General features: G+C 38.4%; 1 protein-coding gene across 2 annotated transcripts; it reads left to right on the forward strand.

The window, feature by feature from the left end:
• Positions 1-262: 262 nt before the first annotated feature.
• On the forward strand, positions 263-12,672 carry NOL11 (nucleolar protein 11). Of its 2 annotated transcripts, XM_061377351.1 has the most exons (18): positions 263-451; positions 1,659-1,772; positions 2,626-2,682; positions 3,287-3,432; positions 3,693-3,750; positions 4,291-4,429; positions 4,841-5,038; positions 5,505-5,581; positions 6,238-6,361; positions 7,031-7,134; positions 7,424-7,501; positions 8,264-8,448; positions 8,744-8,869; positions 9,775-9,996; positions 10,505-10,583; positions 11,614-11,706; positions 12,007-12,114; positions 12,380-12,672. In XM_061377351.1, exons 1-18 carry the CDS (start codon positions 302-304, stop codon positions 12,491-12,493), a joined length of 2,172 nt encoding a protein of 723 aa, XP_061233335.1. In that variant the 5' UTR covers positions 263-301; the 3' UTR covers positions 12,494-12,672. The 2 variants fall into 2 exon arrangements, with proteins under 2 accessions (XP_061233335.1, XP_061233336.1); XM_061377352.1 differs by lacking the exon at positions 7,424-7,501.
• Positions 12,673-16,238: the final 3,566 nt, after the last annotated feature.

Consider the following 16,238-nt stretch of genomic DNA (forward strand, 5'->3'; position numbering starts at 1 on the left):
TAAAGCAATCAGACCCCGCTGTATCTGTATGTCTTTTGCAAATAACAGCTGTCAAAGCCTCCCTACACCCTCAGAGTAAGTGGCAGGACTGCCAGTCGCGATCTGGCCGAGCACGGCCGCACGACAGCAGTGAACCAAGTCGCGACTCAAAGTTTTCCTGTCGCAGACGCCAACAGACACTCACGCCTCCTCAGCGTCCGGAAACCCCCGAACGGCCTCGACCGTTTCCGCCACCACTCGCAGCCTCGGGCAGCGGCGCGTGCGTCATGCCATGTCTCGCGAGAGGTAGAGGCTCGCGAACATGGCGGCCTTGTGTGAGAGCTTCACGCTGTGCGGTTTGGGTCCCAGCAGCGGTGTCGGCCTCGATGGCGGTCTCCTGGCTCTGGAGCCGGGCCCCGACCGCGACCACGTCCTGCTCACCGACCGCGGCAGGACGGCCACGCTGTTCAAGGTAACCGCCTGGGCCCTCGGGAGGTGCTGCTGCTGCCGGGCAGCCCCGGCCTGTGGGAGGGTCTCCGGGCTGGGCCTCGGAGCCGCTCTCTCTCCTGCCCCGGCCGGCCTGTCACTGGGCGCCCGCTCCCAGCTATCCCGCAGCCGGAGCAGCGGGGACTTGGTGCGCGGCTTCAGCCTGCTCCCTGGGGTCGGGGAGCCCCCCAGACCGGGCCCTGTCCCGCTTCTGTCCATCTCTCCCTGCTATGCCCTGCTCAGCTCACCTCTGCTGTCCCCCAGTGGAGCAGGTGTCAGCCTGGGCTGTTGTTTGTGCATTTCTCCTTTTGCCGATTCTCTCTCTCGGCTCCAAGCAATGCTTCCGTCCCGAAGCAGCAGGGTACGTGACGTTGTTCCCCAGTAGCCAGGGTGACGTGTTTTATCCGGCTGTCAGATTTCTGTCAGCTACCTTTCCTGTTGGTCAGAGGATGAAAGGTTTTAGTTTGCAATTTGAAACCAGAAGTATGCTCTGTTGTCGTTTAATGTATGCATTTATTTCAGTAGACCATAATAAGACTTAAGCAAAACATTTGGCTTTCACATTCAGGGCACTAGGGACTGTGTCTTAGTGGTTTCATGATACAACCTTCTTATGGGTTGGTCAGTCCCACTGGCAAGAACATAGTGAGAACATAAATAAGTTGGTAAACCTGCCCAGTGTGGCTGCAGATGGAGGAGAGGGGATTGAGTACCCTCTAGCAGCAAGATGTAAGTCATATTTAGCGTAAGTTTAGGCAGTGATATTCATTGTTCTTGGTCTTACATTGAAATTGGAAGAGGAAAAAGTGTGGTTCTGTGCTTGATTGTATTAGTGAGTAAAAGTAACTGACTTAAGTGATAAAAAGTAGTGTTTTCACTTTGGAAAAGCTGTGCCTCCTATCTGTGTTTCATGGCATAAACCCATCTGACTGTTACAGCTCAAAGGGATTTCTTATGTGAAAAGAAGTAGTTCAAATTAATGTAGAATTATTTCATGTTATTCTGAGATTTTTGGTATCAAAATCAAGAACAGGGATGCACAAGCAGGTGTTCTGAGTATAGCAGTTTTGTGCTTTAATATGCTCATTCAGTTCAGATGTGGCTGCCTTGCGTTTCCTTGCTGTTGTGAGGAAAATCCCCAGGGTGTACCACAGTAAATTTTAATCATAGTGTCTTTGTTCTGACTCTTCCAGGTCTCAGATCAGAAGCCACTGGGCTGTTGGTCTGCTAAACACGGGCAGATTATCACCTGTCCAGTTGTATGCAACTTTGAGACTCGTGAATATATAGCAGTTCATGATGACAAGGTGAGATCCTTATTCTTTTCTAAAGGGGAAAAAGGATGGGGCTAGTCTTCTGTGGGAATGTAGATAGGGGAGAAGTCAGGGGTGCTGCATTTTTGGTTCAGTGTATATGCGTGGAGCTCTTGCCACCCTCTTGCAGTTCAGGTCCCCTCTTTTCTTTGATGGGATGGGGTGAGCAGTTCTGCAGCTGCACAGTATGTGTTGTGCAACACGAAGATCATCTCTGATGAGCACAGGTTATGCAGTGGCCTCCTGAAAACTGCCTCATTCTTAGGAAGAGATTCTCATGCATGTGTTCCCCAAGGATAGGTTATTTCTGTTCTTGCAGACAGATGGCAATTACAATTGCATGATTACTGTACTGAAGTGGTTGTAATGGTTCATACCTGTGTCCTTGTCTCATGTTTTACAGTTAAACATTTCCTATTCGTGTGTGTAGTATTTGCTCAGCACATGCTGAACTTCTGGATTTTTTGTTATTGATGAAATATCTTTTCCTGACCTTTCATTGTTCTCCTTGAAGGATTCTCTTCCAGGTCAGGTTGTCTATATCTTAATCTGTCTCCATCACTTTGATCTATTAGAATTCTGCTGTATCTTTTTTCCTTAACCTCACTCTTCCCTTTCCTTCCTTTCCAATCTAGGATGTATGAGCTTAGTTTGTATTCATCTTCTTTCTTCTTCAGCTTCTTCCCATGCAAACTTCCCAGTCTCAGTTTCCATTAAGGTTACTGTGAATACTTTCTGTATATTTTCCTCCTATGTTTCAGGGACATGCAATTTCTAGTATTTTGCATCCTGAGATGTGTGTATATTACTGTTTTACAGTGCTTAAAAAATGATGCTTCTCTTAAAGGTTTTAAGAATATGGAAGAACACAGATGTTAACTTGGACAAAGCGTTTAAAGCAACGGTAAGTCTCTCATATGTGTTTACTTTTATGTTAACGTTTTGAATCCTGGTGGAGGGAAGAGATGCTCATTTTCATAGTACTGGTAATATTACAGTTCAGCTGGCCATGGTCTTAACTTGTGCTTCATGATATTCTGGAGTATTGTAAGGAATCCCCTTGGGCTGAGAGACTGTTTATCTTAAAATGACTGGCATCCCAAATTCAGAGTTTCAGAGGACTTTCTTTAAAGATGATGTTCAAATAAAGAGTCATATATATGTTCAGATACAGATTTTTCTGTTCTGCTGTATAGCAGGTGTTTGAACTCCTTGCCCTCAGTTTGAACTCCTTACCCTCAGTTATGGTTCTTCTGATGTGATTCAGAAGTGTGATGCTTTTTGGGATGCTTTTCCTGGCTTTTTGTTGCCTGGAGATTTGCACTGTTTATAGCATTTTGGCAAATTGCAACTACTATTTCAACTACTAGGTATGTTATCAGGCATCTTGCAGACATCATTTGTCTGTTACTCATTTATTGAAGGAACTTAAAAAAATAAAAAAGATGGATAAAACACTTCATGGTAATGTACCAAAGAACATAGAATTATTAGTATTTTCTCTGCAGCTTTCAGCTGATGTGTACAGAATACATTCACTACCCAAAGGAGGGCCAGTGGTACTGTTCAAAGGAGGAGCGGTTCGAACTTTAGATGTCCTTTTGGAAGCCCCTCAACAAGAGATTGAAAACATTATCTCAGATGAAGTCATCAAGTAAGTGATGCAACTTTATGAAGTTTGTTTCTTGCTCAGAGGAATGGACGGTGATGAAAGTTCCCTTTTTTTGAGGGGATAGGGGAGAGATCTGAAGACACAGATCATGGGGGTGGCTGTTTTTTTCTAACACATTATTGTTAAAATCTTAGCACTCTACATAAATACTGAAAAACTAAGAGGCTGCCTAAGGAATGGTGGGTGACACTTTAGGTGTAGGCCTGGAATATGGAAGATGTTCATACAGTTTCTGCTTTTAGGTGGAGTGAAGCCCTTATGGAACGTCAACAACCTGTCTTGATTTTTGCTACTGAGAAAGTGAGTTAAATACTTATTTTAAAGCAACTTTACTAGCAGCAAAATCTAAGTGCGTTTTCTGATATCTATCACCTGTTTCATTGGATTTTAAGAGCTTTTATTGAAATCATTATCCTGATTTAATCAGTATCCCTATACAACAGTTAAATTGCAGTTGTGTTGCTTTCAGGGCTGAGGAGTGTGGCTCTTAAAACTGAAGAGAATAATTAAGATTAAATATAGGAGACATTGTCTTATTCCTTGTTGCCTTCAAATACTTGCTCATTGTGAAGAAGTTATTAAATATGATTTATGTTTTAAGAAAAGAATTACAGATGGATCTGTCTTTATTCATATTCTTCTTTCTTTTAATCTATTTGTTGCATAAAATTAGAATTTTCATGCTTGAGCCTGCAAACTTTTATCAATTAGGCTGTATGTAGAAAAGCCAAATTCCTAACTTTGCATAACATCCCAAGTCAAGCAGTTCTAATACCTGAATTTCTGTTATTTCTTCTTTGTGCAAATTAAAGGAAAACTTTATTTTCTTTTTTGTTTTAGAATGGAGATTGTTTTGTCTACGTACAGAAACTTAAGATGAACAATCTACATAAATATAAGCTTGAACAACAGGAATTATCTAAGGCCCTGAGTTTCACAGCATATATAAAAAATCGAATCATCACACTTCTGTGTTTGTGTAAGTTACGTTTTCTAATGGGGTGTGATAATAAAGCAGAGAATTGTGTGGAATGACATAAAATGTTGATACTTACGAATTATTGTTTACTATTTTCAGCTCTTCAAACTTCCTAAAACAGCCAGTGGTAGAAGTAGTAATTTAACCTTCCTGATGCTTTAATGGCTGTATAAATTCATACGTGTTATGACTTTTATCTTACAGACCTCGTGCTAGCTGTCCTTTCATTTTGTTGCTTTGCATTGTAACATGTCCTAGAAACATGCTGTGTTATTTCTTCTTCCTGCATTCACTGGATTTTGTTCTCCGTGGATGTCCGTTTGCCATATTGTATCAAACAGGTTTTCCACAATAACAGATCATAAAACAGTAATGATTCTTCTTTTTTTTTTTTTTTTTTTTTTTTGACAGCTTCCAATGACTGTGTATACAAATTTCTGATACCTCTGCAGCAAAACACTGAAGAGGAAGAGCAGATTTTGCCCAAGTCACTACTCCTGAACCTTTCGGTATCTGGAAGTGTTCTAAAAGGAACTTCTTTTGTTGTTCTTGATAAAGACCACATTGCAGTGTTAGGAAGTCTAGCTACAGCTGGTGAAGAATCCAAAGGTAACAAGAGTTGAGAAGATGCAGCGAGAGAACTTATGGATGGAGGGGAGTTAAAGGGGCCTGGACGTATGTAAAAGGACCTATGCAGGGAAATAGCTCTGATGTCCTCTAAGGAATCAGTGTCTGCAGTAAGTGAAACAAACACTTCAGTCCCATGCCTAAACTCCTGGAATGTGGGATCACTGAAATTTAAGCAACTGAACATTTTATAGCAGTGTTCTTCCTGACTTGAAGCCGCAGTGGCTGTTGTCTGTTTTGCCACAGCTTCTTGCTTCAGGCTGGTCTGGAAAACTAACCCACCTTTAAATACTTGACTTGAGCTCTAACCAGAATGTTGAATGGTTACTGACTGAGCTATTTTGAAACAATTATTGTTTCAAGTTGTTTGTAGCTGAAAGTAGCAAATGTAAATGAAGCGTTTTTGTTGCACTGTGGCTTTGTAACATCTACCTCCTACTTTCCCTAGAGTGCCTAACCATATGGAATACAAAATTTCAGACATTGCAGACTTCAAAGGAGCTGCCCCTGGGAACGAGTGGACAAGTAAGTGGACAAGTCTTCAGTCTGTGGTCTGTAAGCTTTGTGCATTTGGCATGATAGCAATGAAGAGGCTGACTTTCAGAGTTCTGCTTCTGTCTGGAAGAGCAGGGAATACCAGGTTCTGAGACAAAATTAATACTGACAGTTCATGAGCTGTTTTTGTCAGAATGCTGCCCTGTGGCAATCTCTTTGATAATTCAGTACCTTCTCACTTTTGATGGACTTGATTATTTCTTGAGAATTAAATAGAAAATTAACCAGAAACCCCAGCAGTTTCTATTCTGTTTAGACAATCTGTAACTGATGGTCTAAATGATGCCTGCATCTCCCTAAATAGCATTTCAAGATGTTCAGCTGCCTGTTAATGGTAAGTCAACTGACACCTAAATAACAAACTTACTAGTGCAATAGAGCTGTTGGCTGGTTTTTGTCTTATAATTGCACAAGAGGAAATTAATGTCTTGGAGCAGCTGCTTCTTATTTGTGCATTTAAAATCAACAGTTAAGGAAGGTCTGCTAACAAGTATTAAACCCACCTAAAACAATTTCATCTTACCAGTGACTTGTAGTTGAACTCTGTAGTAAGGAGTTACACATTGGCTTGTGCAGGAACGCACTTCTCTGCTCATCTCATAAAAATATGTTTTCCTATTTTGTAGATATGGTGTTATGAGAAAAAATTCTTTTTTACTCATGGGAAAGTGCTCACAGTGGTTATATACAAGTGTGAAACATCATCCTTGGCAGCTGCTGTGGGAAAGCTCAAGGACAGTCAAGCCCCTGGTAAGAATCTTTCCAATTACGTGAAAAGACCTTGTAAAAGGAAAACTTCTGGAATTGTATAGAAATTATTTTAGTATATGCCCATAAAATCAGTTGACTCAAAACAGCTTGCAGTAACGTCACACTGCCCTGTTTTCTTCACTGTTAAATTTACTGTTGCTGAAAGCACCAAAGTATGCAAATGTCTGAATTACTTGTGCCTTGGTTGTCATTCAAATAACTGGAATTACTGAAAATGCTGGAATGCCAGCTTTGAATACTGAAAGCAAAATGAAGTGCTGTCTGCTATAAATTATTTTCAAAGAGTTGAAAATAATTGATTAGGTCGAGTAACATAAAACTGTAGTTTGTAGACTTTAGTTTTACATTGCACTGTCATAGTGTCTTTAATTTAGCACTGCACTGGTAAAATGCTGTTGCAAGTAATGCTCACAGTAGATTGTGTAATAATTTACTTATCTTCATCCAGGAGGCTAAATGGAGAAACAGTATGTAAAAAGGGCCACAAAATTACTTCCTGCTGAGATAAACCTGGAAACTGTCTTTTCATAAAGTGACTTGGATTATACTTCAGAAAATACTTGTTAGTATGAGAAGCTGAGTAACATTTAAACTTGAATAAATGTGCTTTAAGTGCTACCTTCATATAGTTTTGTTCTGTGTTCGCAGATGTGTCTTCGTTTGTAGACTGGAATACCCTTGGAGATGAAGAGCTCGTGATTTCCTTTCAGTCCCAGCAGTCTGTAGCTCTAAAACCTGAGTCCGGAATGACTGTAAGTTAGCATTAGGAGCATGCAAGGTTTTTGTTTTCATTCTTTTGTCTCTTCCCCAATGCTGCTCCTTTTAGTTTTAGGTGTTGTAGCAGAAAACATTTTCACTTTGTATTTGTTACTCATTATTTCTAACACTATGTCTGGAATTGGACTACCCAGTTATTGATCATAATCTGTGCAGCAAATTGATACACAAAGTTCCTAGTTACCTTGATTGAAATCCTTAAATATATATGAACTTTTTTGAGCTGAATAATAACATTTTTTGTTTCCTTTTTCTTTGTAATAGTTAAGATCAAAAAAGACCACTGTTGCTAAAGTACAGCCAGATACCTTATCAGTTGGGCAGCTCTTACTAAATCTGAAAGTAAGTAAAGCAGATATCCTAAAGTAGTGGTTTAGACACTCTCAGAATATTCTAGTTGTCTCTGAAGCTATTATCTTTTTCCATGTCCTCTTGCAAATATCAGGTTGGCAAAGCTGCCTTCAACAGGTGAGTTGGTGGATATTGTGCAAGAACAGTATTTGAGCATGATGAAATTAAAGTTTTGTCATAGGAGAATGTTTGAGAACTGTACTATACAAAGCTGATATAACCGAGTTCTGAAAACTTGCATGAATTTGTTCATTTTTAATGACAGTCTTCTCTTGCAGCAGATAAGGTGTGAGGATATTTCACCTGAACTCTGGGGGGTTTGAAGTTTTTTTAGATTCTTATTTACGGCTTTAATTTTGTTAAAGATATTTTGGATCTAGAAAGTGGAATTGCTAGGAATTCCACTGCAAATACAGGAGTGAGCTGCTTAGTTCCTTTCTAAAATCTGCTGCAAGTGTTGTGATGCTTGAAGTTGAAGCCTTTCCTGTGTGAATGTACCTATAGTTCAGCTGGGGCTGCACTTCTTGGTAATGTTACTGAAGGAACAGGTGAATAATCCATGAGCCTGAGTTCAGAGTGAGAAATTACCCTGTTTGGCTCTTTCATGCTTGAGAGATACCGAAACACAGAGTGCTAAGGATTTTTTTGTAAATCGTTTTTAGCTTGAATGCCAGTCAGTCTGGTTCTACTTGGTGTAATTAATACCAGTACAGTGTTCAAACCTATTTGTCAACCTCAATTTGTCATTTTCAGGATGCTTCTACAACTGTATTTGAAAATGAGTTGAGACAAGTGATGTCAAAAGAACAGATGCCAGATTTCCAAGCCACTATTGGATGTGTAGTAACTGCCCTTATAAACAGATGCAAAGCAAATCCAAAGTACTACCCTCGAAATCTCTTGTTACAGATAGTTGAAAACCAAGACTTGTCTTACAGGTAATGATGATTCTCAATTTTTTTTTTATTGTAAGGAATAGGCAATAATAATAGTAGTAGTAATAATAATAATAATAATAATAATTATTATTATTATTTTTAGTAGAAATCCAGTTCCTTATAAAGCATTCTTGAATTACCAGAATTTACTATTAAAGTTTCTTATCCTTATTTTCTGTGAAGCTGACACTTCCCGGATGGATTTTTGTGTAAAGTTTAGTACTTCAGTGTTAGTTGTTGATGTAGCTTTCAGTGGGTATGAACTATGCAGCATATTCTTTTCATATTCTTACAGCTTATGTCCAGATTTAATGGTTGTTGCTTTGGAGAAAAAAGATCTCCATCTCTTACAAATCTGCTTACAACGGTTTCCAGATATTCCTGAAGAAATTACTTATGCTTGCTTGAAAGCATTTTTGAGGTAAGTTGGAATCAATCATTATTTTTTTCCCTCCTTCTTCACTAAATCAAACCCCTTACTAAAAGCTGTGTGTCACCAAGAATGGCTTTGATTTTATAGATGAGCAGTGAACACTGTGCATTAAATTCATAATTCTGAGTACAGTTCATGTTGGAGTCTTGCAGACTGACAGACTTTTTACAAGACGCCTGTTGCATATGTTAATTCTAGAAAGTATGTAAATGGTAATTAAAAGAACATGCCTTTTGGTAACACTGCTGGCCTGAATGGCATTTACATTCTTCTACATACGTTGTTAGAATGATCTGTTTACTGTGCAACAGACTTAATTGGGAACTCACCTGGGGTAAGAAGCCCACAAAAAAGTACAACTGTTGTAAGTTCGTGACAAAACCAGCTTTCATATCCCCAAAGGATGAAGTCTTAGGCAGGCACTGTAACCAAAAGAGAAGACTTTGGTTACTGTTGTAACTGTTGCTCTAGGCTTCCAGAGCAAAAAGGATTATTTTTCTATTAGAAACACCAGGTCTTATTAATTTCATACCTTGGTATTGTCAAATATTTTATTACTAAATGAGAAAATCATAACTGATGGGTTGAAGCAGTCTGAACACAACAACAGTCTCAAATGATGTATAACCTTAAAATCAGCCCATGACATAATGTCTAATAATGCAGTAACTAACGTTGAAATAAAAGAACAGTACATGTATTGTTCAAGGTTAATAATTAAAAAATATTAACTGTTCTCTCATGGTATTTATTCATTCCGCAAGACTATATTTTAGTATATTTTTTTTACTTTTATAGTAAACTTCAAAGAGTGTGTACTAATGAGTTGATGGCATTGCTGATTTTAAAGTACATAATTAAAAGTATTAAACATCTGGAATTTTCTTTTACAGCTTTAGTGATGCCTATCTTCAAAGAATAGATCTGAATCTAGAATCTGTTATCTGTTACCTTGATATTGAATTGAACAATAAAGAAGTTAAGGCTGAAATTGTAGAAAATGGTTTCAGTACGGAGCTGGAACAAGACATCTGGGAAACTAAAATCACCAAGAAACACCATGTGACGAGTGATAGTGAATCCTGCCCTGTTGGACCACAGAAGGCAGCGTTACTGTATCCTCTGTGTTTAATGGAGGAAAGTCAGTGCGTTATATGTGACACAGATGTTTAGGTTTAGTATTACTAAAAGATGTATCTTCTGCTATTATTAAAAGTTTCTGAGAAGTTCTGATAAAATAAGTTTTTACTCAGTAGAAAAATTATTTAGGCTATAAATAGAAACAACTTTTAGAAAGCACCTATACCAGGTTAAACTACTATTATTACAAAAGTGTAATAAAACTTCAATCTATTCAAGAGAAAATAGCATCACTGATTTTGATGTTTGTTGAAACAGATTAGCCAGTTACATACTTGTAGTAAACAGAACTGCTCAAGCTAACTGCACTGTGATGATTCAGTTGCTGTATGTATTTCATGATAGAAATAAGGGAGATTCAAAAGGCTCAAATAGGACCTGTCTTAAGAAACTTAGAGAAATATTTTTATTTAGAATTCACTTTGCTTTGTAGAAAGTGGTATTTTTTTTGTGCTGTTATATTTCCTTAATAGTCCTGCACAGAAATGCTATTCTCCATTCATCTTACAGTGAGACATTCCTTTTGCCTCATCTGAAAAACCTTCCAGCTCAGCAAGCTATTGTAAGTATGTTAAAAGTTTTAGAACCTTTATTCTGGGGGAGGAAAGGGAAGAAAGTTTTTCAGTTGCGTATCAGAAACTTGCCGATCTTACTGGAGTCTGAATCACAAACTAAGACATGAAAATGAAATTAAGATGGCTAATAAGATTTAATGTTAACAAATGTTATGTTTTTCCACATGCATATGGAACTGCTAATCTTTTTAGTCCACGCTTACTTTAGAAAATGTAAGAAAGAAACCCTCTTTATGACCCAGTCTACTTGAAAAATGTGGTTTTAGCAACATTTAGCAAGTAGAGTATCCTTTATTGATTTGGATGCTCTCTAAGAAAGGATCAATCCTAAATTAGTCAGATCCATCAGAAACAGAAGTTTAGAAAATCTGAGAAACAAACTGTACACTCCGTAAAAAGCCAATTTCAAAACACATCACACTCCATGATCTCGGACCCATTCAGTTTCAGTATAAAAAAACCTCATCTCCCTGGTCCCTCAGCACCTGAAATATAACTTCCAGAACTGCTTGTACCATAGTACCTGAGCGTATATGTGGTTTTCCAGGGATTCAGAAAAACCATACAGTCAGAAGAAAGTTGATCTTAGCACTGACCTGTCTCCTTGATTTCTCTTTTCAGAAAGAGAAAGAAATCTTTGACTTGTGCTCAGCACAAGATGATGTTGACCTGATTCTCACTGTTAACCAATTTATTGCTGGCTACTGAAAGTGAAGCTGGGACTAAAATTACTAATGTTGACAGAGTTTTTAGCAGAGTTCCTAGAAAAGTCCATGTCTAAATTAAATTGCAGTGAAACAATCAGTGGAACAGTGATTAACCCTGAATGTAATATTAGTGAGAATTTTCAAACATCTGGCTATAGATGATGTAAGAGAACCAGAAAACTTATTTGTAATGTGTAGTATACAGGCATCTCTGTTGCTTTAAAAAATAAACTCAAAAATCCTCATGAGTATTACTGCGTGCAGGACTAAACTCCCTAGCCTAAAAATGTTCTGGCTTTTCTACTTTTAGCTGTTTCTTAGGTATTTATACTACCTGTATGTGAAATGCAGTGAAAAAATAACCACCACTCTTCCCGGAACAAGCCCTCCAACTGTAAATCAGGTGAGAAGCTACTTCTAAGATTTGTATTTCCTTTGGTTTCTGTGGTGTGTAACTTCGTAAGTAGTGAATATGTAACTGAGATCTACATTCATTCTACAAAGTATTGTCTATTAGTGTAACCTCTATGAAGTCAGATGTAACACGACACTTTTTACTGTCAGAAAATAAATGTACTGTCTTAGAATATGAAACCATGCATTTTGCATTGAAAGTTACTGTTGTAGAATTCAGCTTTTAAAGCAAAATCTGCGTCATTTGCATATCATAAAGTGTAAGTGTCCTTTCCTGGTTTGTCTTCAGATTATGGATTGGCTGTGCCTATTACTTGATGCTCACTTCTCAGTTATGGTGATGCTACCAGAAGCGAAAGAGTTACTTTCAAAGCTGCATAAGTTTGTAAGAGCCCAAGTAAGTTGCATTTTACTTCATTTTAGTATAGACTTTGAATGTGGGTGTTAAGGAGGGGGGCAGACAACAAGAAATTATATAGTGAATCAAATAATGACTGTTCTGCTCTGTATATTTCTTCCTTTTTGATTTCAAAAGCTGTTATATTTGCTAGGGTTAAATATCTGAAACTGTGCAGAACCACACATAGTTTCACAGTGTAATGATGTATGAAAAGAATGAAAATTTCTTTTACTGTAAGTATCTGGTTTTTCTTCCTTTTTAGGTGCGGTTCTACTCTGAGCTAAACAAGATTGAAGGAAGTTTACGAGAATTACAAAGACTTAACCACCAGAAGGACCCTCATACGTATTCTGTTGAAGTGCTGGAACTTATTTGAATTTGAAATGAATTATTAACACATTTTTTATTGATTCCTTTTATGATGAGGATGTATTAGCACTCCATATTGGGGATGTGAAAAGTTGTTTTCTACATAGGAGGAGCGCAGTTACTCTGTAACTTCGTGGGAGTTTTAAGCTTGAAACTCATATATTAAAAGCCCTCTTTTTAACTGGATGAGAAGCTGGATGCTTGTTTATATTTTCATGTATAATTTTTATACTTCTACGTAGTGATAAGAACATCCTAAAATACCACGTAACTTCTGGCAAAGAATTAATAGGATATTTGCAGTAAGACTTCAACAGATGTTTCATCAAATGAATTGACATTTTTATTTTACATGCTTCTTTTTTACTTAATAGTTTAAGCCTCTGATTAGATTCTTTGGAGTTCTCTTATCTCCACTCAGGTTGAAGTACAGATGAACTCGAGTTTGCTTCTTCGACTTTTCTGTTTTAAAGTTGGTTTTTACGTTGTCCAGAGATGACTTTGACATTTACAGATTTAGCTTAAACAGGGAAGGGAGCTTAAGTGTAGGTATAGGGTTGTTATCTAACCTTGCTTTCTCTCTCCTGTGTGTCATGGTACCACAGTGTGGTAGTGTACCCTTTCATGCTCTCCTTTCCAGTCAACCATCTCCTCTTACGCTGCTTTATAAAAAACAGAAGGGAGGGAGTTGTGTGGCAGTCAGTTGTTAGTCTTGAATGACAATACTCTAAAGCTGATTTGGTACATCTCATACCTGATGAGACCACCTGCGTCCAGAAGCTGCCTACAGCTAGGGAGGTCGAAGAGGTACACAGCAGGATCTAGATTCCTCTCTCAAGTGAAAGTGCAGCTATTTACTAAGATGTCTTGTTACACTCTATCTCAAAGATTGGCATCAGCTGAAGACAGCTATTTTCTCAAGCAGAGACTGGTCCTCTGGAGCATGCTCTCCTGCACAGACTTGCAGAATGAAGTTCCTGGATTTCAGCATAATCAGCTGTACTTCAAGACTTGTGCTTTAGAAATTTCTGAAGCTTTCTGATGTTGAAAGATTGTATCCAAGATGGTTTCTGCTCTTTAAATATTCATCTCTTGAAATGAAGTTTTGGGGGAAAGGAAGCATAAAAACATTCAGGTAAAATTTAACAGAGTGACCGTGCAACTGATAACTGAAGACCCTCTGGAAGTTGGTATGTTCTAGTTGTATATGGAGTTACTGGAGGTCAGTACCAAATGTTTGTAGAAGTAAATTTAAACCACTGCAATGGGCAGCTGAAGAATCATGTAGGGGTACTTCTGGCACTGGCAGTAGTTGCTTTTTATTTTCTGGACAAGAAAATTCATCTCCAGTTTAAAATAAGAACATTCTTACCTACATCACCATCTGTTTTCTCCAAGTACTTTTTCAAGCACTGAACACCTCAAGTTAACCTCCTGTAGAGTGCTTGCTCTATACAGCTTCAATTCTAGCATTTCAAATGATGTGTTAGCTTTAGATTTAATTTGACTATCTTTAAAAACAAGTAGTGATCTAAAGTTGTATGAAAGCACCAGTCTTTGAAGGTGTTACAGGTATAGGTATCTATTGAATTGCACTACTGATTCACTGAAAACTGACATGTTATAAGGTGCTTGTTGGACTGAGTATTCAGCTAAATGATGGAATAGGGGAGAATGAGGCAGATAAATATGAGGCAGATAAACATAATGCTGAAGTCTAGTATAAAATAAATGGTTTGGGGACAAGCCTTCAGAGAAGATAGGTTGATGTTCAGAACAGCAAATAAGTTGTTAACTTATTTTTCCTAATAATGTGATTGAATATTAGTATAATTCAGTATATCAGTATGTTGATATACTTTGGGTTTCATCATACTAAATAAAATGGTAGTTGGTAATGTACTGAATTACATCAGCGGAAGTCAGCGAGGTTGTGAATGCTCCATCCCTGGCGGTGTTCAAGGCCAGGTTGAACAGAGCCTTGGGTGACATGGTTTAGTGTGAGGTGTCCCTGCCCATGGCAGGGGGGTTGGAACTAGATGATCTTAAGGTCCTTTCCAACCCTAACTATTCTATGACTCTATGTAAGCCCTTGCTTCCTAAGGCTGACTATTTATTTCATAGCTGAGCTCTAGTCTTAACTACTTGGTGTCTTATACATGTAACTGATTCTAGAGCTAAATACCTAAATTCAGTGCCTAATACATGTTATGAAATAATTTGGAGGGATGAGCTGGACGAAAGCAGCTCAGTAATTTAAACAAGAGCATATGTTCATGTGTTATGCATGCCATCCAGCTCTAAGCTCTTAAGTTCTTTCTCTCACCCTTGGAGAAAGGAACCCATCCAGACAACAGCTTGGAACAACTAGGCTATTCATTTTATCCAAAATGCCCTTTGAAAGGAATCTTTCTCTCCATCTGTCTTGAGTATGGAGGCAGTATGGGGCCTCCTAGCAAAAATTCCTCTTCCTGCTGTATTCAAGTCACTTATAAATATGCTCATTTAACTATACGAGCAGACTCAGAACTTCATGTAGAGAGGTTTTGTTCTTGGGAATAGACATGGGTAGGTGAGTAGGTTAAGGGGTTACAGTTGACTTCTTTGTACTGAGCTGTGTGGTGGAAAGGGTTAATTTATAGTCCTGATTTTGAAAGTTAATACAGCTCTCTATGCATCTGTTTCTTCACCTATAAAATTAAAATTCTTTATGTCCTATCCAGTAAACACTTTCACATCAACTGGTAAATACAAGATGGGATTAAGAGATGAGGTATTCTGGTTCATAGTACTCAAATGCAAATTATTCTTCCCACCTTTGGTTTTACTACAAATATAAGAAATAGCAGCCTTCCGGTATCTGAAGGGGGGCTATAGGAATACTGAGGATGGACTATTCATTAGAGACTGTAGTGACAGGACAAGGGGTAACGGGTTAAAACTTAAACAGGGGAAGTTCAGGTTGGATATAAGGAAGACATTCTTTACTGTTAGGGTGGTGAGGCACTGGAATGGGTTGCCCAGGGAGGTTGTGAATGCTCCATCCCTGGTGGTGTTCATGGCCAAGTTGCATGGTTTAGTGTGAGGTCTCCCTGCCCATGTCAGGGGGGTTGGAACTAGATGATTTTAAGGTCCTTTTCAACCCTAACTATTCTATGATTCTATGAAATCTACAATATTTTAGAGAAGCTAATACTCTCATAATGCTACAGGCTGCATGAATATTAGTGCAGTAGATATGCCAGATACCTTTTCTAGATTTTCAGCATGTAGATGGTAGAATTCACAAGTGTTTTTCCTAACATCACAAAGGAAGATAGTGAAATAACCTACCTCCAACCATGGAGCTGTGTATCTATGTGTTTAAAGAGTTATCACAATCCTTTGTAACCTTGTAAGAGGTTGCAAAAATTAGCCTGACATAAGCAATCTAAAGCTAACTTTGAACAATTCAGAATGCAAAAGGGAGGATAAAGGTGTGAATGGGGTTAGGCAATATTGTCTGCTGCTGATGCTGTGTATATTGTACTGTGTGTAGACCACAGCCCTGAGCCTCTGCAGATATAACAGTGAATGTAAGAAGAGTGCAACTGAATATAAAAGAGATGCAGATAAAAAGCTGGATATGAGTGCAAATTGGGTAAACCCTGGTGCCATTGTGACATTGTTGCATGCTTGACACTGCAGCAGGTTTGTGGCTTTAATGAGATGCTCAGCCTGAGCAACAAGTTAATGAACAAAAGGCGCTTCAA

This window comes from Neopsephotus bourkii, unplaced genomic scaffold (genome assembly GCF_033783945.1).
Source record: "Neopsephotus bourkii isolate Nb327-2 ecotype Australia unplaced genomic scaffold, CSIRO-AGI_Nbou_v1 NB_1749, whole genome shotgun sequence".
NCBI classification, from domain to species: Eukaryota; Metazoa; Chordata; class Aves; order Psittaciformes; family Psittacidae; genus Neopsephotus; species Neopsephotus bourkii.

Excerpts from the sequence above, each read along its gene's own strand:
- NOL11 (XM_061377351.1), top strand. The coding sequence starts at position 302 with ATGGCGGCCTTGTGTGAGAGCTTCACGCTGTGCGGTTTGGGTCCCAGC. Across the intron at positions 7,135-7,423 it reads AACCTGAGTCCGGAATGACT|TTAAGATCAAAAAAGACCAC; the intron begins GTAAGTTAGCAT and ends TCTTTGTAATAG. Across the intron at positions 8,870-9,774 it reads TGCTTGAAAGCATTTTTGAG|CTTTAGTGATGCCTATCTTC; the intron begins GTAAGTTGGAAT and ends TTTCTTTTACAG.